Source organism: Notamacropus eugenii, chromosome 1, assembly GCF_028372415.1.
Source record: "Notamacropus eugenii isolate mMacEug1 chromosome 1, mMacEug1.pri_v2, whole genome shotgun sequence".
Classification (NCBI taxonomy): domain Eukaryota; kingdom Metazoa; phylum Chordata; class Mammalia; order Diprotodontia; family Macropodidae; genus Notamacropus; species Notamacropus eugenii.
This window is the reverse complement of record NC_092872.1, coordinates 77,016,068-77,036,265: the sequence shown is the minus strand read 5'-3', so window position 1 is coordinate 77,036,265 and position 20,198 is coordinate 77,016,068. Positions and strand designations below refer to the sequence as shown.

The 20,198-nt window shown below is 37.7% G+C and overlaps 1 protein-coding gene across 5 annotated transcripts in view; it reads left to right on the top strand.

Annotated features, from left to right (window-relative positions):
* The window catches only part of LOC140502045 (uncharacterized), a 72,737-nt gene that overhangs the window by 47,759 nt on the left and 4,780 nt on the right, over window positions 1-20,198 (top strand). For 3 of the 5 annotated variants that reach the window (XR_011966507.1, XR_011966498.1, XM_072606332.1), the window contains one exon: window positions 19,503-19,672. Coding sequence is in view for 2 of the 5 variants with exons in the window: in XM_072606332.1 (XP_072462433.1) it covers window positions 19,503-19,672 (170 nt within the window). In the remaining 3 variants the exon portion in view is untranslated. The other 2 variants (XR_011966510.1, XM_072606342.1) reach the window with 2 other exon arrangements.

The window sequence follows — 20,198 nt, the reverse complement described above, 5'->3', positions numbered from 1 at the left end:
TCTTTGCCAAGAAAATCCCTGAATGGGTCACAGTCAGATATGACTGAAAACAACTAAACAATAACCAAAATCTTAAAATATTTCAAAATTGTTTTTCCCTATATTGTTATTGTTGTGTAAATTGTCTGGTTCAGCTCACTTCCTTCTGCATCAATTCATTCTGTCACCTCTCAGTTTTTGCATTTCCTCATTTTTTTACTTCAAAATAATGGTTCAAAATGGGTTTGTTGTTGTTCAGTCATTTCAGTTGTGTCCAACTCTTTGTGATCACATTTGAGGTTTTCTTGGCAAAGATGCTGGAGTGGTTTGCCATTTCCTTCTCTAGCTCATTTTACAGATGAGGAAAGTGAGGCAAACAGGGTTAAATGACTTGCCCAGGGACACACAGCTAGTATGTATCTGAGGCTAGATTTGAATTCAAGAAGGACTTCAGGCCCAGAATCCTATCCACTGCCACCACCTGCCTGCCCTACAAAACAGGTTCTCCACATATTTTTGTCCCCATTTTACAGAGGAGGAAACAAAACTCAGTAATGTGAAGTAAATGCTTGTTGATTGATTAAAGTGACTTAATAGAAGGCTGTGTGGTACAGTAGAAAGAACCCTGGCTCTGTAGTCAGATGGCTTGGGTTCAAATCCTACCTCTGACCCATACTGTGTATGGGACCTTAGACATGTCTCTTAACCTTCTTGGCTTCAGTTTCCTCATCTGTAAAATGAGAGCGTTGGACTAGATGGTCTTTGAGGTCCCTCCCAGTTTTAGAATTTTGATCTTAAGACTTTCAGATGGTTATACAACTAGTAAATATCAGAGAAAGGAGTTGAACCCAAACTCCTTAAAGAATCTCCAGTTCGATTATCTGGTTCTAAAGAAGAAAAAACCAGGGCCCAGAGAAAGGAAGTCATTTGTCTAAGGTCACATAGCCGGTATTCTGGTTGGAAGCAGGATTTAAAACCAAGTCTCTCCTGACTCCAAATTCAGCATTATACCATGCTATCCTAAGATCTATGATGATCAGAGAGGGTGGTGACTTGTATCAAATCACAAAATCTGGTTGGTAGTGGAGTCCAAATCATAAAATCATAGATTTCAGAGCTAGAAGGCACTTTTGTGTTTGAACACACCCAAGTCTCTCTCATTCTTAAAAATCCTCCTGTACGCTCTACCACTCCTTTCTGCTGTCATGCTATATCTCTCCTCCTCTCAACCAAATTCCTAGAAAAAGCTGTCTACACTCCCTACTCCACGTTCTCACCTTTCACGCCTCAACTCTTCGTAATCTGGTTTCAAACCTCATCACTCAACTAAAACAGTGTCTCCAAATTTACCAATGATTTCTTAGTTGCCAGATCTTTTGGTGTTTTTTTCTCTGTGCTCATTCTTCTAGAACTTTCTGCTTCACTTGACACCATTGCCCAGTCCTCTCCTCCTGGATCCCCTTTTCTCTCTGAATTTTTGTGACACTGTCATTCCTGGTTTCCTCCCACCTGCCTTCCTGGTTTTTAGGCTCTTGTGCTGACTCAACATTCATACCGCACTTCCTAACTATGAGTTCCTGAAGCCCTCCTGGGCATTGTCTTAGACTCCTCATTCTTATTCACCCACGTATGCTGTCAATTGCCTACTCTTGCCATTTCCATTTTTACAGCATCTCTTGCACCTGACCCCTTCTTTACAGTCACAGAGCTACTACCTCAGTTGGCCTCCCTGCCTCCTGTCTCTCTCCATTCCAGTTAATTCTACACACTGTTGTCAAAGGGAGTTTCTGTAAACTCAAATCTGACTGTGTGATCCCTAGTCAGTCAACTCCAGTGGAGCCCTATTGGTTCTAGGATTAAATATAAACTTTCCTATTTAGCTTTTATTACCTTTCACAATCTGGTCATAACTTATATTTAAAGCCTCATTGGAAATGTCTAAAACTCCCCCCTCCTACAAACTGTAATCCAGCCAAACTGACCTTTCTGTCCTTCCAACTTGTCATCTCTTGTCTCCACGTCTTACAATGGCCCTCCCACATTTCTTGGAATGCCTTCTCTCTTTACTTCTGTGCCTCCTTGAAGATACAGCTCACGTACCATCTTCTGCATGAAGTCTTTCCTAATCTCACCTACCTATTAATGCCCTCTTTCACAAATCACCTTGTATTTAGTCACTTTGCATATATTTGATTTTATTCATTTGATATTTAAGCTGTGCATACATGTGTATACACTCATACGTTATATATATATATATATATATATATATATATATATATATATATATATATATATATATATATATATATATTTCCTCCATTATAATGCAAGCTCCTTGTGAGTAAGGGTTGTTTCATTCTTTGCATTTATATTCCCTGTATGTCTGGCATATAATAAATGGCTTGTAAAATGCCTGTTGATTAATCGCCAGGTCATAGGATCATAGATTTTGTATCATTCAGGAACATAGAGATAATCTGATCTGATTCTTTATCCTGTTTTACAGATAAAAATACTGAGATAAAGAGACATTAAGGGACTTGTCCAAGGTCACACAGGTATTAAGTAGCAGATGGGGTATTCCAACCCAGGGCTTCTGACTTCCAATCCAACATTCTGTACATTCCATCACATTGCATTCTAATCTCCTAATTTTATAGAGGAGGGAACAAAGATCCAAAGAGAAGCAATTTGTCCAAAGTTGTACAAGTGTTAAATGTAAACTTAGAACTTGAACTCAGGTCTTCTGACTCTAAATGTAATGCTTTTTCCACTATGATTCTGTGAATACCATAGAAATTCTCAAATACTCAAGTGGAGCTGTGATCTCTCCTCAATTCAGATGTTCCTTCCAACAAAATCAGCCTGTATTAAGCCACAGAAATTAATCTGTAATGTTCAAAGATAAACATTTTGAAAAATTAATTCAATAAATTTACATATTCCAAAGGAATATACAGTGCAGAAATACTTTAGGAACAATACATTTTCATTTTATTAAGTGAGTAGCTAAAAGGTTGTAGACTAATGGGAATTTTCCCACAATGGAAAGAAAATAAATGAGATGGAAATCGTATTGATTGGGCATTAAAATACAGGGAACCAGGGGCAGAGCCAAGATGGCAGAGTAGAAAGACACACATACGCTAGCTCTGAACCCACAGCCCATAAAATATCTGTAAAAAAGAACTCCCAACAAATTCTGGAGCAGCAGAAGCCACAGAACAACAGAGCAGAGGAGATTTCTATTCCAAAGAGACCAGAAAACCTGACGCGAAAGGTCCATCACCTGGACCCAGAGCCGAGCCCAGCCTTGCCTTGGTCATGTGGCACTGAGAGAAGCAGATCCGAGTGGGCTCCAGGGACAAAATCTCCAGCGGTCATGCAGGTCCCTCCACCCACGAGCCCCAAAGATTGGTGAGAGGGTCTTCTCGGCTTGCTGAGAGGGGAGTGGGGTGCCCCCATAACTCAGGCCCCCTCAGGAGTCAGCAGCAGAGGCGGGAGCAGACCAGGGCTCCCCAAGCAGGCAGGAGCCCAGATCCATTGTTGAAGGTCTCTGCATAAACCCCCTGAGGGAACTGAGTGCGTGAGGTGGCCCTGCTCCCACCTGAGCACCTGAACTTAATCTCATACTGAATAGCAGCCCCGCCCCCACCCAAAGCCCTGAGGCTGGGAAGCAGCATTTGAATCTCAGACCCCAAGCGCTGGCTGGGAGGATCTGGAGACAAAGTGAGTGTGAAAAGAATACTCAGAAGTCAAGTCACTGGCCGGGAAAATGCCCAGAAAAGGGAAAAAAAATAAGACTATAGAAGGTTACTTTCTTGGTGAACAGGTATTTCCTCCCTTCCTTTCTGATGAGGAAGAACAAATGCTTACCATCAGGGAAAGACACAGAAGTCAAGACTTCTGTATCCCAGCCCACCCAATGGGCTCAGGCCATGGAAGAGCTCAAAAAGGATTTTGAAAATCAAGTTAGAGAGGTGGAGGAAAAACTGGGAAGAGAAATGGGAGAGATGCTAATAAAGCAGCCTGCTAAAGGAGACCCAAAAAAATGCTGAAGAAAATAACACCTTGAAAAATAGGCTAACTCAACTGGCAAAAGAGGTTCAAAAAGCCAATGAGGAGAAGAATGCTTTCAAAAGCAGAATTAGCCAAATGGAAAAGGAGATTCAAAAGCTCACTGAAGAAAATAGTTCTTTCAAAATCAGAATGGAACAGATGGAGGCCAATGACTTTATGAGAAACCAAGAAATCACAAAACAAAACCAAAAGAATGAAAAAATGGAAGATAATGTGAAATATCTCATGGGAAAAACAACTGACCTGGAAAATAGATCCAGGAGAGACAATTTAAAAATTATGGGCCTACCTGAAAGCCATGATCAAAAAAAGAGCCTAGACATCATCTTTCATGAAATTATCAAGGAAAACTGCCCTGAGATTTTAGAACCAGAGGGCAAAATAAGTATTCAAGGAATCCACAGATCACCACCTGAAAGAGATCCAAAAAGAGAAACTCCTAGGAACACTGTGGCCAAATTCCAGAGTTCCCTGGTCAAGGAGAAAATATTACAAGCAGCTAGAAAGAAACAATTCAAGTATTGTGGAAATACAATCAGGATAACACAAGATCTAGCAGCTTCTACATTAAGAGATCGAAGGGCATGGAATATGATATTCCAGAAGTCAAAGGAACTAGGACTAAAACCAAGAATCACCTACCCAGCAAAACTGAGTATAATACTTCAGGGGAAAAAATGGTCTTACAATGAAATTGGGGACTTTTCAAGCGTTCTTGATGAAAAGACCAGAGCTGAAAAGAAAATTTGCCTTTCAAACACATGAAGAGAAGCATGAAAAGGTAAACAGCAAAGAGAAGTCATAAGGGACTTACTAAAGTTGAACTGTTTACATTCCTACATGGAAAGACAATATTTGTAACTCTTGAAACTTTTCAGTATCTGGGTACTGGGTGGGATTACACACACACACATAGAGACAGAGTGCACAGAGTGAATTGAAGAGGATAGGATCATATCTTAAAAAAATGAAATACAGGGGACCAAAGAAAGCTTGGGAGAAGGGACTGTGGCATATTTATTGTAGCTAAAAAGCTCCCCTTTCTAAAAGGAGACAGTAAATCTCAGGCTACCAAATAGCACCATCTTGTGGCCAAAAAAGTGAACTCTGTCCCTCTGGTCTAGAAGGCACCAAATAGATTAGGTCTAATTTTTTTTTTGTTATGACAGTATGATGAACAGAATGGCATTGATACTTCACAGTTTAAAAGTATGATTGAAGGAAGGTGGTCTGGTCTAAATATTCCTCCTGAGTAAACAGTGGTAGTGTGGTGTTAGTACTCTCATTAATCTCTTTGGTGTATAAATCCTGTAGTGATATTGTTCAGTTGATGTTATACCTTGCTATGTACTAGTACTTTTTAGCAGGATAAGCACTGTTGTCACAATTATAATGGCAAATACATATTGTCCACCTATTAAGATACTTAGAGGCTTCTCCAGGATCAATTCTGAATACTTCTGCTTTCTATAGGAAAATATGTTGTTAGTAGAATAAGGCATCAGCTCAAGATTCCATGGACAGCTTTTAAAGAAACTTGGGCTATGTAAATCCTCCTTTCTTTATTCCAAGGCAATAACATTATTATACTAATATAACATACTTTTTTGATAACATATTTAATTAACATTTATTATAACTAGTATGTTTATTTTAGGTCAAACTTATTGTATAGTAGAATAGTACATTTTTCATATTTATATACAATTTATAATACATTGTAGTCCCTTGTGTAACTAACATTTACAGCCATTTTATAGAGTTTTAACATAATTTTACTATAAATTATTATAAAGGTTTATAGTTATGTATTTGCTTCCATATCGGTAGTGCTAATTAAAGTTAATTTAATGTCATATACCTGTGAGCAACATAAATTCCTCACACTCCCTCAGACCTGATCTTCTACCCATTCCATTTCTCTTTCTCATTCCCCCCTCCTCCATGTTTCCCTCCATAGAAATGTTTCTAGGAATAAATATCTTTTTTTTTTTAAGTCAGCACCCTGGCCAGGGACAATAGAGTGGCTGAGAATTGTGAGTTGAGTCAGCACTGCTATAAAGGACAGAGATGAGTAGCTCACAGCTGAGTTTAATTATGAGACCATAATGGGCAAAGGGGGGTGTAGGGAGAAGGAAGAGTGTTCTTAACAGCTGGTAACTACCGGCTGTTAGGCTGCTATTGCTGAGGCTTGTAACAGCTGCAGTTCCTGAGTTCTAGGTGGGTCTCCAGGGTGAAGGAAGGGCATGGCTGCATAGCTGGAATACTTGGGAATACTTGAAATACTTGTTTCCTGGTTATTTAACCTTGCTTCTTCAAGGATGTTGACTTTGGGGAATGCAGCCAGGAGAACTGAGTATGTATCTGTCTTTTCCTTTCCTTCTTGATTTGTCCTACAGCTGTTGTATGGTATTTAGGGCCCTGGATTTCTAGTCAGGAAGACTTGAGTTCAAATCCTACCATAGACACGCTGTGTAGGCTTGGGAAAATTCACTTAACCTCACTGTGCCTCAGTTTCCTCAACAATAAAATGAGAGATTGGACTCCAGGGTCCCTTCTTGCTCTAAGTTTATGATCCTATGACCTCCCTGTTGGCTGGGCTTCAGTGTTTTGTATTAAGTAATTCCGGGAAATCAGAAAGGCCTAGGTTAGGGTGGGGAACCTATGGCCTCAAAGCCACATGTGGCCTTCTAAGTCTTTGGGTGAAGCCTTTTGACTGTCCAAATTTTACAGAACAAATTGTTTTATTAAGGGAATTTGTTCTGCGAAGTGTGGATTCAGTCAAAGGGCTGCTCTTGAGGACCTACCTTGAGGACACAGGTTCCCCATCCCTGGCCTAGGTTAAAGTCCTGCCTCTATTGCATATTGCCTGTGTAACTCTGGGCAAGTCACTTAACATCTAAGTACTCTAAGCAACTCTCTATGACTAATTTTGCAGGGGAGGTGCTGACCTGCATTGATAAAGTACGATTTCTCATCCAGGAGTCCTTTATACCAGTTATATCACAGGTTCAGTTCCTATCTCAGTGATTATATGACCTTTCTGAGACAGTTTAAGGCTTCATCCTTGGTATAGCATCTCTCTGAGACTTTACCCCCATGAACCTCAGGAGAGTTAGTTTAAGAATGCTAGCCTTAACATTCAAGTCATCAACTTAGTGATGCAGTTTACAGGAATGCATTAAAACAAAAAGTAGAGGCTACATTCTCCTATATTATAATTTTCAATAGTATTTTTCCAATTGTATATAAAGACAATTTTTAATGTTCATTTTTACAAAATTTTGAGTTCCAGGTTTTTCTCCTTGCCCTCTTCCTAAAAAACAGTAAGCAATTTGGTATAGGTTATATATGTGTAATCATGTAAAACATATTTCCATATTAGTCATGTTGTGGAAGAAAAACAGACCAGGGGAGGGGAGAAGGATGATAATAGAAAGGACAGCAAATTGGGGAAAGGGGTTATCAGAAGCAAACAAAAGGAGGATAGGTCAAGGGAGAGAATGGGATAAATGAAGGGCAGGATAGGGCAGAGGGAAATGTGGTTAGTCTTTTACAACATACATGTTATGGAAGTGCTTTGCATTGTTACACATGTATGATCTATATTGAATTGTTTGTTTTCTCAATGCGGGTGGGTGGGGAGGGAGAGAATATGAAACTCAAAGCTTTAAGAATGAATGTTAAAAATTGTTTTAGCATGCAACTGGAAATTAAACTATACGGGCAATGGAGTATAGAAATCTATTTTGCCCTGCAGAAAAATAGAGGGGAAGGAGGATGGAAGAAGAAGGGTGGGTAATAGAAGGGAGGACAGACTGGAGGAAGGGGTGGATGAGGTGCATGCTGTCCTGGGGTGGGGGTGGAGACAGATGGGGAGAAAATATTGAATTCAAATTCTTGTGGACATGAATTAAGAAATGAAAAATAAATAAATTGTATATTAAAAAAAAGAAACAAACCGCACAAAAAACTGAAGAAAAAATAAAGTGAAAATTGTATGCTTTGATCTGCATTCAAAGTCCATCAATTCTTTCTCTGAGTGTGGGTAGTATTTTCTATCAGGAGTCCTTTGTGATTGTCTTAAATCAGACATGCACAACTTGGCAATAGATAGGGGCCAGAATTAAAATAGGCTTAACTTCTTCAGGCTGCAGATAGGTTTTTAGTGGCTCACTTTCCAAGTAAAGGTATAATTAATGATTAAACTATTTTGCAAATAAACTATATTTTAAAAGGGAAATTTTGATTAACATTCATTAATTGTACTTGTTACTTAAGATTTTTGTCATGAAATCACCTTAATATTAAAAAAATTATTTTGCTAAGCAGTATAACTTTTAATACATTTTTCGGGTTTTCTTACTGTTCATGTTGAGTTAGTGGGACATGTTACACTTATTGTTAGCGGTTTATCATTCTCCAGAATCATGTTTGAAATGAATGTTTTCAAAATATCTTCCAAGTGTTGATTGGAGTTGATCGTCACTTGTTTTGACGCATAATGGAGAAGGTACTCACATATGTAGGTACTCCCACATATGCTGAAGACCTGTAAAGCACTATCGCACAGATTTTTCAACTTTCCCTTATCCAAACTCTCATAGACTTCTTGAAGGCTGATTTCTCTGTGTTTATTTCAATAAACTGTTGACCATTGAAGTTCAGTAACCTGTAGCTGTAAATGTGTAGGGAGTTCCTATGGATCCACAGAGAAAGGATTTTCAATTAACTTAAAATTTGATGTCATCTCTGGATGGTGTTAGTCTTCTGTCAAACTGCTGGATCAAAAAGTTCAATGTCATTTGAATACTTCTCTCAGCATAGTTACACGACTGAATACGTTTCATATACATAGTAAAGTAGCACATTTCTCCTTTTGACAGTTGGCTTTTGAATAACCTTGCTTTCATTTTGAAAGCTTTTACTATAGCATTAATTTGAAAAATAAGTTGACTTTTCCCTTGAAGCTGTAAATTCAGTTCATTTAGATGACCTGTGATGTCACGTGAAAAATATAGGCCATCATTTCAAACTTCATTATGCAGCACTAGGAAATTTTTCCAATCATTCTCTAAGAGTTCAACAATTTCTTCCTTGAGAGAGTAAAAAGACATTGCAATACTCTTCCATGGTTCAACCAACAAACTTCTGGGTGATAAGAGTACATCGTTGCAAGTGGCACCATCCTCTTCAAGAAATACTTAAAATGACCTGTTTCAATCCCCTTGAACAAATATAGTTTATAATCGAAAGTTTCACTGACATTATATGGTCGAAATTCAAAACTTTCCTGCATAACATTTGCCAATGTACAATGAAATGATATTTAATTTTTTGCCAGCAAACTCTTCAACCAAAGTTACTGCACCAAGGTTTTTGCAGCATATAGATGGAGTGCCATCAGTGCAAATGGCCATTGTTTTCAAACATTATGCTTTTTCAGTTACACACTTGTTCACTTGATATGCAATGTCTTTTCTAGTAGTTTGACCTCACATGGAGTACAAACCAACCAATCCCTCGATTACTTCAAAGGCTGTCATCAACACTTTGGACAAAAATTAGAAGTTGAGCAGTATCAGTTAAATGAATACTCTCAATCATCACTAAAGAATAATAGCTGAATTAATTTGTCTTTTTATTTAACCAATAATTAAGGTTATTGGATATATCAGCTGCTCTTTACTGAAAAGTTATATTTTCAAAAACACTTTTTTTAAATAAGGACATAATCCAGCAACTGCAATCAGTAAATATTTCTTTATGAAGTTGCCTTCAGTAAAAGACTTCCCAGCAGCACCAATTTCTTTAGAAATCTTAAAACTAACCTTAGTAGCCACCTCATTTTCTGAGTTTACTTTCTTGAAAAACCTTTGCTCCCCACTGAGATTTTTCAACAATTTGGATGCTTTAATGTGTTTTTCATTGGTGTTCAATTTGCTTAAGTCAAGATGCTTTGCTTCAAAATGGCAACAAAGATTATATTCCTTTGGAACAGCTACTAGTTCTTGTCAAACAAGGTATAATATTTTGTCTCTCATGTAAGTGAACAAATATCTATTTATCCACTCCGGATTAAAAGCTCTCTGTTCTGATTTGATCTTTCATTTCTTTTTATCATCTTGTTTGCAAAGTCACCCCAAAAACTTTAATGTTCGAACCAACAAATCTCCAAAGCAACTGCTCGTTTACATAGAAATACTAAACTGAGTGTGTGACCTTGGAGAGAGCACCAGACACTCATGTCACTTGGAGGGCAGCTGCACAGCGAGAGAGGGGAAGAAGCCCTGGAGGTGCTGCCACTAATCTTGTAGTGGCATCAGCTACATTGGCGTGTGGCTCCACTAACTTTGTGCAGGGAGATGAGGAAGAAAGTGGCATTGACATGGTTCCTAGTGAGAGTGACTGTGAAAATTATGCTTCATTGACAGAAACAAGAAAGTCAGGATAAGGATCTGGTTTGGGGGCTAAATGATTGGGGTATGTTATCTCTCAAGAAAACATTATCAATCAGGCTGGAGGACTGGAGCTCAGGAGAGTGGTCAAGTAGAGAGATACAGATTTGGGATTTAACCATGTACAGATAATAATTGAAGCCATTAGAGTGGGCTAGATTGTAATTCTTTCATCATGAAGTGTGGGACTAGGGATGGAGCAGGAATGAAGGGAAGCTAGGCAATTGTAGTACATGCCCTGATTTGGGAATAAGTGACTAAGAACCAAGTGCTCTTCAGTTTATGATAAAACAGAAGGTGTAGGAAAGGTACAAAGAAAAGCTTGCAAGCATCTTAAACAAACCACCACAGGAGAAGGAAGTCTTAGACGTACTATTCCATAAAGAACAGCCTTGAAAGTGTTGTCAAAGACATGCTGTCAGCTGTTACTTCCATGGAGTTAGGATGTCATAGCTTTACCTAAATTTTGTATTTTTCCCAGTGCCCAGCAGAATGCTCTGCTTAAAGAATCTTTGTTGAGTGAATGAATTCCTGACCCTATGACATAGATTGATCACCATCATATCCTCCATAGTTCTCTGTACCCCAGACTCCAAGTACTTCAGCAGTGCACAGTCTTTCCCTAGGAACACATATAATATACCAGCAACAAAGTGAAACCAGCCATAAGAACTTTTCAGTTGGACTGTTCTACCTCAAAGAAGTCTTATCTACCTCATTATCTTTCTTGTCTTTCATGGCAAATAGGTCTATAACACCAATTTTTATTGTTCAGTCGTTTCGGTTGTGTCAAACTCCTCGTGACCCCATTTGGGACTTTCTTGGCAAAGATACTAGAGTGGTTTGCCATTTCATTCTCTAGCTCATTTGACAAATGAGGAAACTGAGACAAACAGGGTTAAGTGACTTGCTCAGGGTCACACAGCTAGGTAGTGTCTGAGGCTGGATTTGAATTCAGGAAGATGAATCTTCCTAACTCTAGACCTGGCACTCTATCCATCTGCACTACCTCATTGCCCATAATGACAATAGCACAATCTAACAATCATGAACCCAGGAGTTCTACTTCTTCTTGTGTGTGCCCTTGGCAACTATTTCTTGTTTACAGACAGTCTCAGAGTGGGAGTAAGACTAGACTCTAGAGGAGCCATCCTCAAAGCTTTTTGGTCTTAAGACCCTTTTATACTCCTAGAAATTATGGAGGAAGACTCCAGCATCTGGGATAAGATCTCAATATTTGACAAAAACTGTTGGAAAACTGGAAAATAGTATGGCAGAAACTAGGCATAGACCAATATCTTACCAAGATAAGGTCAAAATGGGTACATGATTTAGACATAACAGGTGATACTATCAGAAAATTAGGAGAGCAAGGAATAGTTTACTTGTCAGATCTATGGAGAACAGAAGAATTTATGATGAAGCAAGTGATACAGAACATTATGAAATGGAAAAGGGATAATTTTGATTACATTAAATTATGAAGGTTTTGTACAAACAAAGCCAATGCAACCAAGATTAGAAGGGAAACAGAAAGCTGGGAAGAAATTTTTATAGCCAATATCTCTAATAAAGGCCTCATTTCTAAGTTTTATAGAGAACTGAGTCAAATTTGTAAGAATACAAGTAATTTCCCAATTGAGAAATGGTCAAAGGATATGAATACAGTTTTCAGATGAAGAAATTAAACCTATCTCTAGTCATATGAAAAAATGCTCTAAGTCGCTATTGCTTTAGAAAAATGCAATATGAAACAACTCTGAGGTACCACATCACACCTACCAGATTGGCTAACATGACAAAACAGGAAAATGATAAATGTTGCAGAAGATGTGGGAGAACTGGAACCTAATGCATTGTTGGTGGAGTTGTAGATTAATCCAACCATTCTGGAGAGCAGTTTGGGACTATGCCCAAGGGGGCAACCAAACCTTGCATACCCTTTAATCCAGCAATATCACTACTAGATCTGTATCCCAAAGAGAATATAAAAATGGGTAAAGGACACACATTTACAAAAATATTTATAGTAACTTTTTGTGGTGCCCAAGAATTAGAAATTGAGGGAATGCCCATCGTTTGGGGAATGACTGAACAAGTTGTTATATATGAATATAATGGAATACTATTGCTCCATAAAAAATGATGAGCAGGTGGATTTCAGGAAAACCTGGAAAGACTTACATGAACTGATGCTGAATGAAGTGATTAGAGCCAGGATAGTATTATTCATAGTAATAGCAACATTGTGTGATGACCAACTTTGCTAAGTCACTGCATTGCTGAGAAGAGCTAAGTCTAAGTTCCAGGGGACTCAAGAGGGAAAATGCCATTCACATCCAGAGAAAGAACTATGGGGTCTGAATGCAGGCTGAAGCATACTATTTTCTCTTTCCTTTTCTTTCTCATGGCTTTTCCCTTTAGTTCTAATTCTTCTTTCACAACATGACGAATGTGGGAATATGTTTAACAAGATTGTACATATATAACCTATATCAGATTGCATGCCATCTTGGGGAGGGAAGACGGAAGGGGAGGGAAAAATTTAGAACTCAAAATCTTATAAAAGTGAATGTTGAAAACTAAAAAGAAATTAATTAAAATTTAAAAAAAATTAAAACATAAGATTTTTTAAAAAATATATTCATTTAAAAAATAATAAACTCATTACATATTTTTTACTGAAGATAAATATATTTTCCAAAACAAACAAAAAGGTGAGAAGAGTGGCATTGTTTTGTATATTTTTGCAAATCTCTTCAATGCTTGACTTAAGAAAAGACAGCTGGACTCACATCTGTTTCTGCACTCAGTCTGTTATATGTTGTTTTAGTTTCACTCTATGAAGAAAATTCAGTCTTAAGTAGACATGTAGCTAGAAAAGGTAATATTTTAATAGGCAAATAATGTCTTATGATATTATGAAAATAGTTATGACTTCACAGACCTGAAAAGGTCTTGAGTTACCTCAGAGGTTCCCAGACCGCATCCTGAGAACTGAGACCTGCATTGTTATTCAAGAACATCCCCAACAACAACTGCTTCCTGGCCCCATTGTTCCGTTGTCTGGAGACTTTCTTAGTCTGTCAAAAGCGGGAAAGATGTAGGGTTTGGAACACTGCCAAGAAGAAAGCTGAATTGTCCCACAGTCTTACCCATTGTGTTATTTTTTTTATTATTCTAGGGGACAAGACCACCACCCACACTGACTCCTTGCTTCATACAATATGACTCTTTGCTCTTTTGTAGCTATAGAGTCTTGGAATATGTCTATAGAGAAAGAATGAGTGGAATTCTCTCTCTCTCTCTCTCTCTCTCTCACACACACACACACACACACACACACATACACACACAGCTACATACACACTATATACATATATAGAATGTATAACTATATTGTATATGGCATTCATTTTCTCTTTTTATATTCACACACATACATATATGCATGTATATACACACATATATATCACATTCTCTTTCTCTCTCTCTGTATATATGTATGTATGTATATATATATGTATGTATAGGAAGCTAGGTGGCACAGTGGATAGAGTACCAGGCTTGGAGTCAGGAAGACCTGAGTTCATATCTGGCCTCAGACACTTACTAGCTACATGGTCCTGAGCAAGTCACTTAACCCTGTTTGCCTCAGTTTCCTCACCTATAAAATTAACTGAAGAAAGAATGGCAAACCACTCCAATATCTTTACAAAAAAAAAAACCAAAACCCAAATGAGAGTCAGACACAACTGAAATGACTGAATAACCACAAAAATGTACGTGTGTATGTGTATATGCATGTATATGTATATGACAAGATTTGCTTGATTTTGACAAGAATTGCTAGGAAAACTGAAAAGCAGTCTGGCAGTTTGGCCTAACATCTTTTACCATATACCACAATAAACTCAAAATAAGTATATGATAAATTAATTAAAGGTCATATCATTAAAAAAATTGAGAGAGAATCAGATCAGGTAACTTTCAGGTTACTTTCGTAACTATGGATGGGGGTGAATTCTTAGCCAAACAAAGGTTAGAGGTGGTTACAAATTGTAAAAAGATCATTTAGATTACATAAAATTGAATTTATGCATTTATGATGATAAGTGAAAAAATTTAGAAAGAAATTTATTAAGTTATTCTGCAGGGAGAAGAACTGAAAAAGGGATGACTCACTCCCCTGAAGTCTCTGTACATTTTATGTTTAATATAGAGTTCAAAAAAAGGAACCAGGAAACGGTAATTGACTGGCTAGCGTGGAGGCACTTTCCAGATAAGATACATAGGTTGCTTGAGATTTATAACAGGAGGAAACTCCTTACATTCCTTGCATCAATCTTCAGATTCCCTGAGAGATTTTTGGTCAGTATAACCTGGAGTCCTGAGTTAAGCATTAAATAAATTTAGTTTCTAAGCAACAGCTCTGGTCTCTCAGTCATGCAGGGCTAAGTTCAAACAATGCAATGACATTTTCTCACAGAAGGAAAGAAGTCAACTGGGGGGAAAATTCTTTGTATTAAATATTCATGTTAAGGGCCCTATATCCAAGTTACATGAGCAACTAATAAATATACACAAAAGACCTAAAAAATAATATGAATAAATAATTCTCCACAAAAAGCTACAAATTCTTAACAACCACTTGAAAACATGCCATAAGTCACTAATAATGGAAATGTATATCAAAATAGCTCTGAAGTTTTATCTCACACCCAGCAAATAGGCAAAGATAATAAAAGATAAAAATATTAACTATTAAAGGAGCTTTGGAAATATGAACACATAAATGTATTATTGGTGGGGCTATGAATTGGAGAAGGTTGTTAAAGGGTTTTGAAAGTCAAACAGAGGAGTTTATATTTACCCTAAAGGCAATGGGAAACCTTGGAATGTATTGAGTAGGGAAGCCAGAGCTCATAATGGCCAAGATACTGTGACAGAGATTATTTTTTCCTCAACTATTCTCTCCCAACACAGGTTACACTAGGAAAAGACAGATAAAACAACATCTTATTCTCTCTCTCTTTTTAAAAAAAGTTATTTAGTATTTTATTTTACCCCAAATACATGTAAAAATAATTTTTAAGATTTGTTTAAAACTTTGAGTTCCAAATTCTCTCCCTTCTTCCCTCCCATCCCTCCCATTGAGAAGGCAAGTAATTCAATACAGGTTATACATGTGTAGTCATGCAAAACATATTTCCATGCTATTCATGTTGTGAAAGAAAACAGACCCCCCCCCCAAAAAAAACCCCTCAAGAAAAATAGAGTAAAAAAATACATGCTTCAATCTGCATTCAGACACCATCAGTTCTTTGTCTGAGGCTGGATAGCATTTTTCATCATAAGTCCTTCCGAGTTGTCTTGGATCATCGCATTGCTGAGAATAGCTAAGTCATTCACAACTGGTCATCTTACAATATTGCTGTTACTTTGTTCACTGTACATTTCACTTTGCACTAGTTCATGTAATTCTTTCCGGGTTTTTCTGAGAGCATCTTCTTCATCATTTTTTATAGCACAATAATATTCTGTCACAGCTACACAGCACAATTTGTTCAGCCATTTCCAAATTGATGGGCATCCCCTCAATTTCCAACTCCCTACCACCAGAAAAGAACTGCTATAAATATTTATGTAACTGTAAATATGTATAAATATATACACATTTTCCCCTTTTGTTTTTTGTCTTTTTTAAAAATACAGACCTAGTAATAGTCCCTCTAGGTCAAAGGGTATAGCTCTTGGGCATAATTTGGAATCGCTCTAAACAATGCTTGAATCAATTCACAACAGCACCAACCATTAGTATCTCATTTTTCCCACAATCCCTGCAACATTTGTCATCCTGCTTTTCTGTGCTATTAGCCAATCTAATAGGTATGAGGGAGTACCTCAGAATTGTTTCAGTTTGCATTCCTCCAATCAATAGCTATTTAGAGCACCTTCTCATATGACTGTAGATAGCTTTGATTACTTCACCTGAAAACTGTTCAAATCTCTTGATCATTTATAAATTGGGGAATGGTGTCTATTTTTTATAAGTTTGATTCAATTCTCTATATATTTGAGAAATGAGGCTTTTATCAGAGAAAGCTTGCTTCACAATTTTTTTTTATGGCTATGATTGTTAAATATGTTTCCCTCCATTCTATTCCCTACCCCTGTTTATTCTGTTATCTCTCTCCTTTCACCCTGTCCCTCCCCAAAAGTTTTTTACTTCTGACTACTGCCTCTCCCAATCTGCCTTCCCTTCTATAACAGCCCCCCTTCTTTTATCCCCTTCCCTCCCTTCTTTCCAGTAGGGTAAGACAGATTTCTAAACCTGATTAATCATGTGTGTTATTCTCCTCTTTGAGCCAATCCTGATGAGAGTAAGGTTCACTCACTCCCTCCTCTCCCACCTCCCTCATTTTTCCCTCCACTGTCAAAGCTTTTTCTCACTTCTTTTATGTGAGATAATTTACCCCATTCTACCCCTCCCTTTCCCTTTCTACCAATACATTCACTGCTTAATTTTATATTTTAGATATCATCCCTTCATACTCAACTCATACCTGTGCCCTCTGTCTACATATATTCCTTCTAACTGCCATAATAATGAGAAATTTCTTGTGAGTTACAAGTATCATCTCCCCATGCAGGAATGTAAACAGTTTAATCTTATTAAGTCCTTTATGATTTCCCTTTCCTATTTACCCTTTTATGCTTCTCTTTGAAAGTCATATTTTCTATTCAGTTCTGGTCTTTTCATCAAGAGTGCTTGAAAGTTCTCTATTTCATTGAATATCCATTTTTCCCCCTGAAGGATTAAACATAGTTCTGGCGGGTAGATGATTCTTGAAGGTAATCCTAGCATCAAGGGTGGGTAACCTGTGGCCTGAAGGCTACATGTAGCCCTCTAGATCCTCAAGTGTGACCATTTGATTGAATCCAAATCAGTGACTTTGCCCTCTGAAATATTATATTCCAAGCCCTCTGATTCTTTAATGTAGAAGCTGCTAAATCTTGTGTTATCTTGATTGTGGTTCCACAACACTTCGATTGTTTCTTTTTTGGCAGCTTGCAATATTCTTTCCTTGACCTGGGAGCTCTGGAATTTGGCTATAATATTACTGGGAGTTTTCATTTTGGGATCTCTTTCAGGAGGTGATTGGTGGATTCTTTCAATTTCTATTTTACCCTCTGGTTCCAGAATATCCAAGCAGTTTTCCTGGTTGATAATTTATTGAAAGATGATGTCAAGGCTCTTTTTCTTTATCATGACTTTCAGGGAGTCCAATAATTTTTAAATTATCTCATCTAGATCTGTTTTCCAGGTCAGTTGTTTTTTCAATGAGATATTTCACATTATCTTCTATTTTTTCCTTCTTTTGGTTTTTGTTGTTTCTTGCTTTCTCATAAAGTCATTAGCTTCCACTTTCTCCATCCTAATTTTTAAGTAATTATTTTATTCAGTGAGCTCTTATACCTCCTTTTCCACTTGGCAAATTCTGCTTTTCAAGGTGTTCTCCTTCTCATTGGCCGTTTGTACCTCTTTTATCATTTGGTCTAGTCTGTTTTTTAAGGTATTATTTTCTTCAGTGCTGGGGTGTGTGTGTGTGTGTGTGTGTGTGTGTGTGTGTGTGTGTGTGTGTGTGTGTGTGTGTGTGTGTGTCTCCTTTACCAAGCTGTTGACTCTTTTTCATGATTTTCTTGCATCACTCTCATTTCTCTTCCCAATTTTTCTTCTATCTTTCTTACTTGATTATCAAAATCCTTTTTGAGCTCCTCCATGGCCTGAGACCAATTCATATTTTTCTTGGAGGCTTTGGATGTAGGAGCTTTGACTTCATTATCTCCTTCTGAGTGTATGTTTGATCTTTCTTGTCACCACAGTAGCTTTCTTTGGTTAGAATGTTTTTTCTGTTGTTTGCTCATTTTTTTTTCAGTTTATTTCTTGACTTTTTACTCTTTGTTAAAGTAGGGCTCTGCTTCCCAGGTGGAAGATACACTGTCCCAAGGTTCATGGGTTTTATGCAGCTGTTTTCAGAGATATCTATAGGGACCTGTAAGTTTTCAGTTCTTCCAAGGTGATAGGATCTATGATCTGTGAGTGACCCCAAGCACTCTTCTCTTCCCTGGAACTGTGAGGAACTGGCTCCACTGGTGTGCTAGTCTTCCTACTCACTCTGGGACTGCCCCCCAGGACTGTGACTCACATCTGAGTATGGGCAAAGCAACAGAATCCTGCTCCCAGGGCCAGCAAAGAGACCCCTATAATCTCCTCCTGATCAGTTTGTTCAAGCCCCTCATTATCTGTGGGTTGAAAGCACTGACACTGCTGATTCAGTGGCTCCCTCGGCCTCCTCCTGGTTTACTGCAGCTGGAACTGTGCTGGTTCAGACTGCACTGGACTATACTGCACTCTTACCCCATCCTTTTGTGGGTTGTACTGCTTTAGAAATTGTTTGATGGCATTATTAAAAGGTGTTTGGAGGGGTTTTAGGGAGAGCTAAGGATAGTTGCTGCCTTTTCTCTGCCATTTTATCTCCATTTGAATCAATATTTTATACTCTTGTGGGAAATCAGCACTTTCCTTTGAACAAAGAGACACATAATCATTTCTAAGGCCCTGACTGAAGACTGATTACTTGGGTAAGATAAAAGGACAAGATATAATTCTAGAAAATTCTTTGAAGCTGTGATCAATGTCTACAGAATAACCACCTTAAAGAATTTGAAACTATTGGTTGAGATACCACAAAGTGACCAGGAATCATGAGATTATAAATAATAGAATGTAATAATATAAATAAATAAAAGGAAAATCTGGTACAAAATCCAAAAGAATGTCCCAATCCCAAAGTTTAGAAGACTGAATTAATCATCCAGAAGCCTCTTGAATCTTTGATTTTTTTTCTCATTTCATTTTTCTTTATTTCCTGTGAATGAGTCCATAAGAGTAACTTTGATTTATTTCTTTTCCCCTAGGAAGTAGAATGTCATCTCCCAGCACAATGAACATCATTGACAAAGAAAACTCATCTGATCTTAGAGAAATAGATGACACAGCAGAGATAACAGAATCAGTAAAGATCAACGATATTGCTGATGCCACACAGAGAGTGGTGGATGCCAAGAAGGATTCATTTTTTTGCCCGGTATGCATTTAAAACTCTGTCTTGTGTCAAAAAGTCATTCTATTATTGAGTACTCCCAGCTTCCATGATAGTATCTACAAAAAAGGTGATGGATTAGATCTGTGTGGCATTCAGGAAGCCTCTAGAAAACACCCAGAGTATAGGTGAATGATTCCTACTATACTTCAATCAATTAACAATCATTAATTAAGTAATAACTATGTGCCAGGCATTGTGCTACATAGTGAAGATATAAAGGCAAAATGAAACCATGCCTACCCTGTAGGAACTTACTATGTGGTCTGGGGAAACAACATATACATACACAAGTTTATGAAAATATATAAAATCAGTACAAGATAATTGATGGGATGAATGGGGGAGGAAAGACATCAAGAGCTGGGGAGATCAGGAAAAGCTGAGGGTTCCATTAATGTAAAGGATGCCACTAATGATGAAGCTTGAACAAAACTAGGTGGAACTGAAGGAGAGGGCATAGCAAATATGAGAGAGTCAATGCAAAGACATAAATGGTTTGGCCATAGTG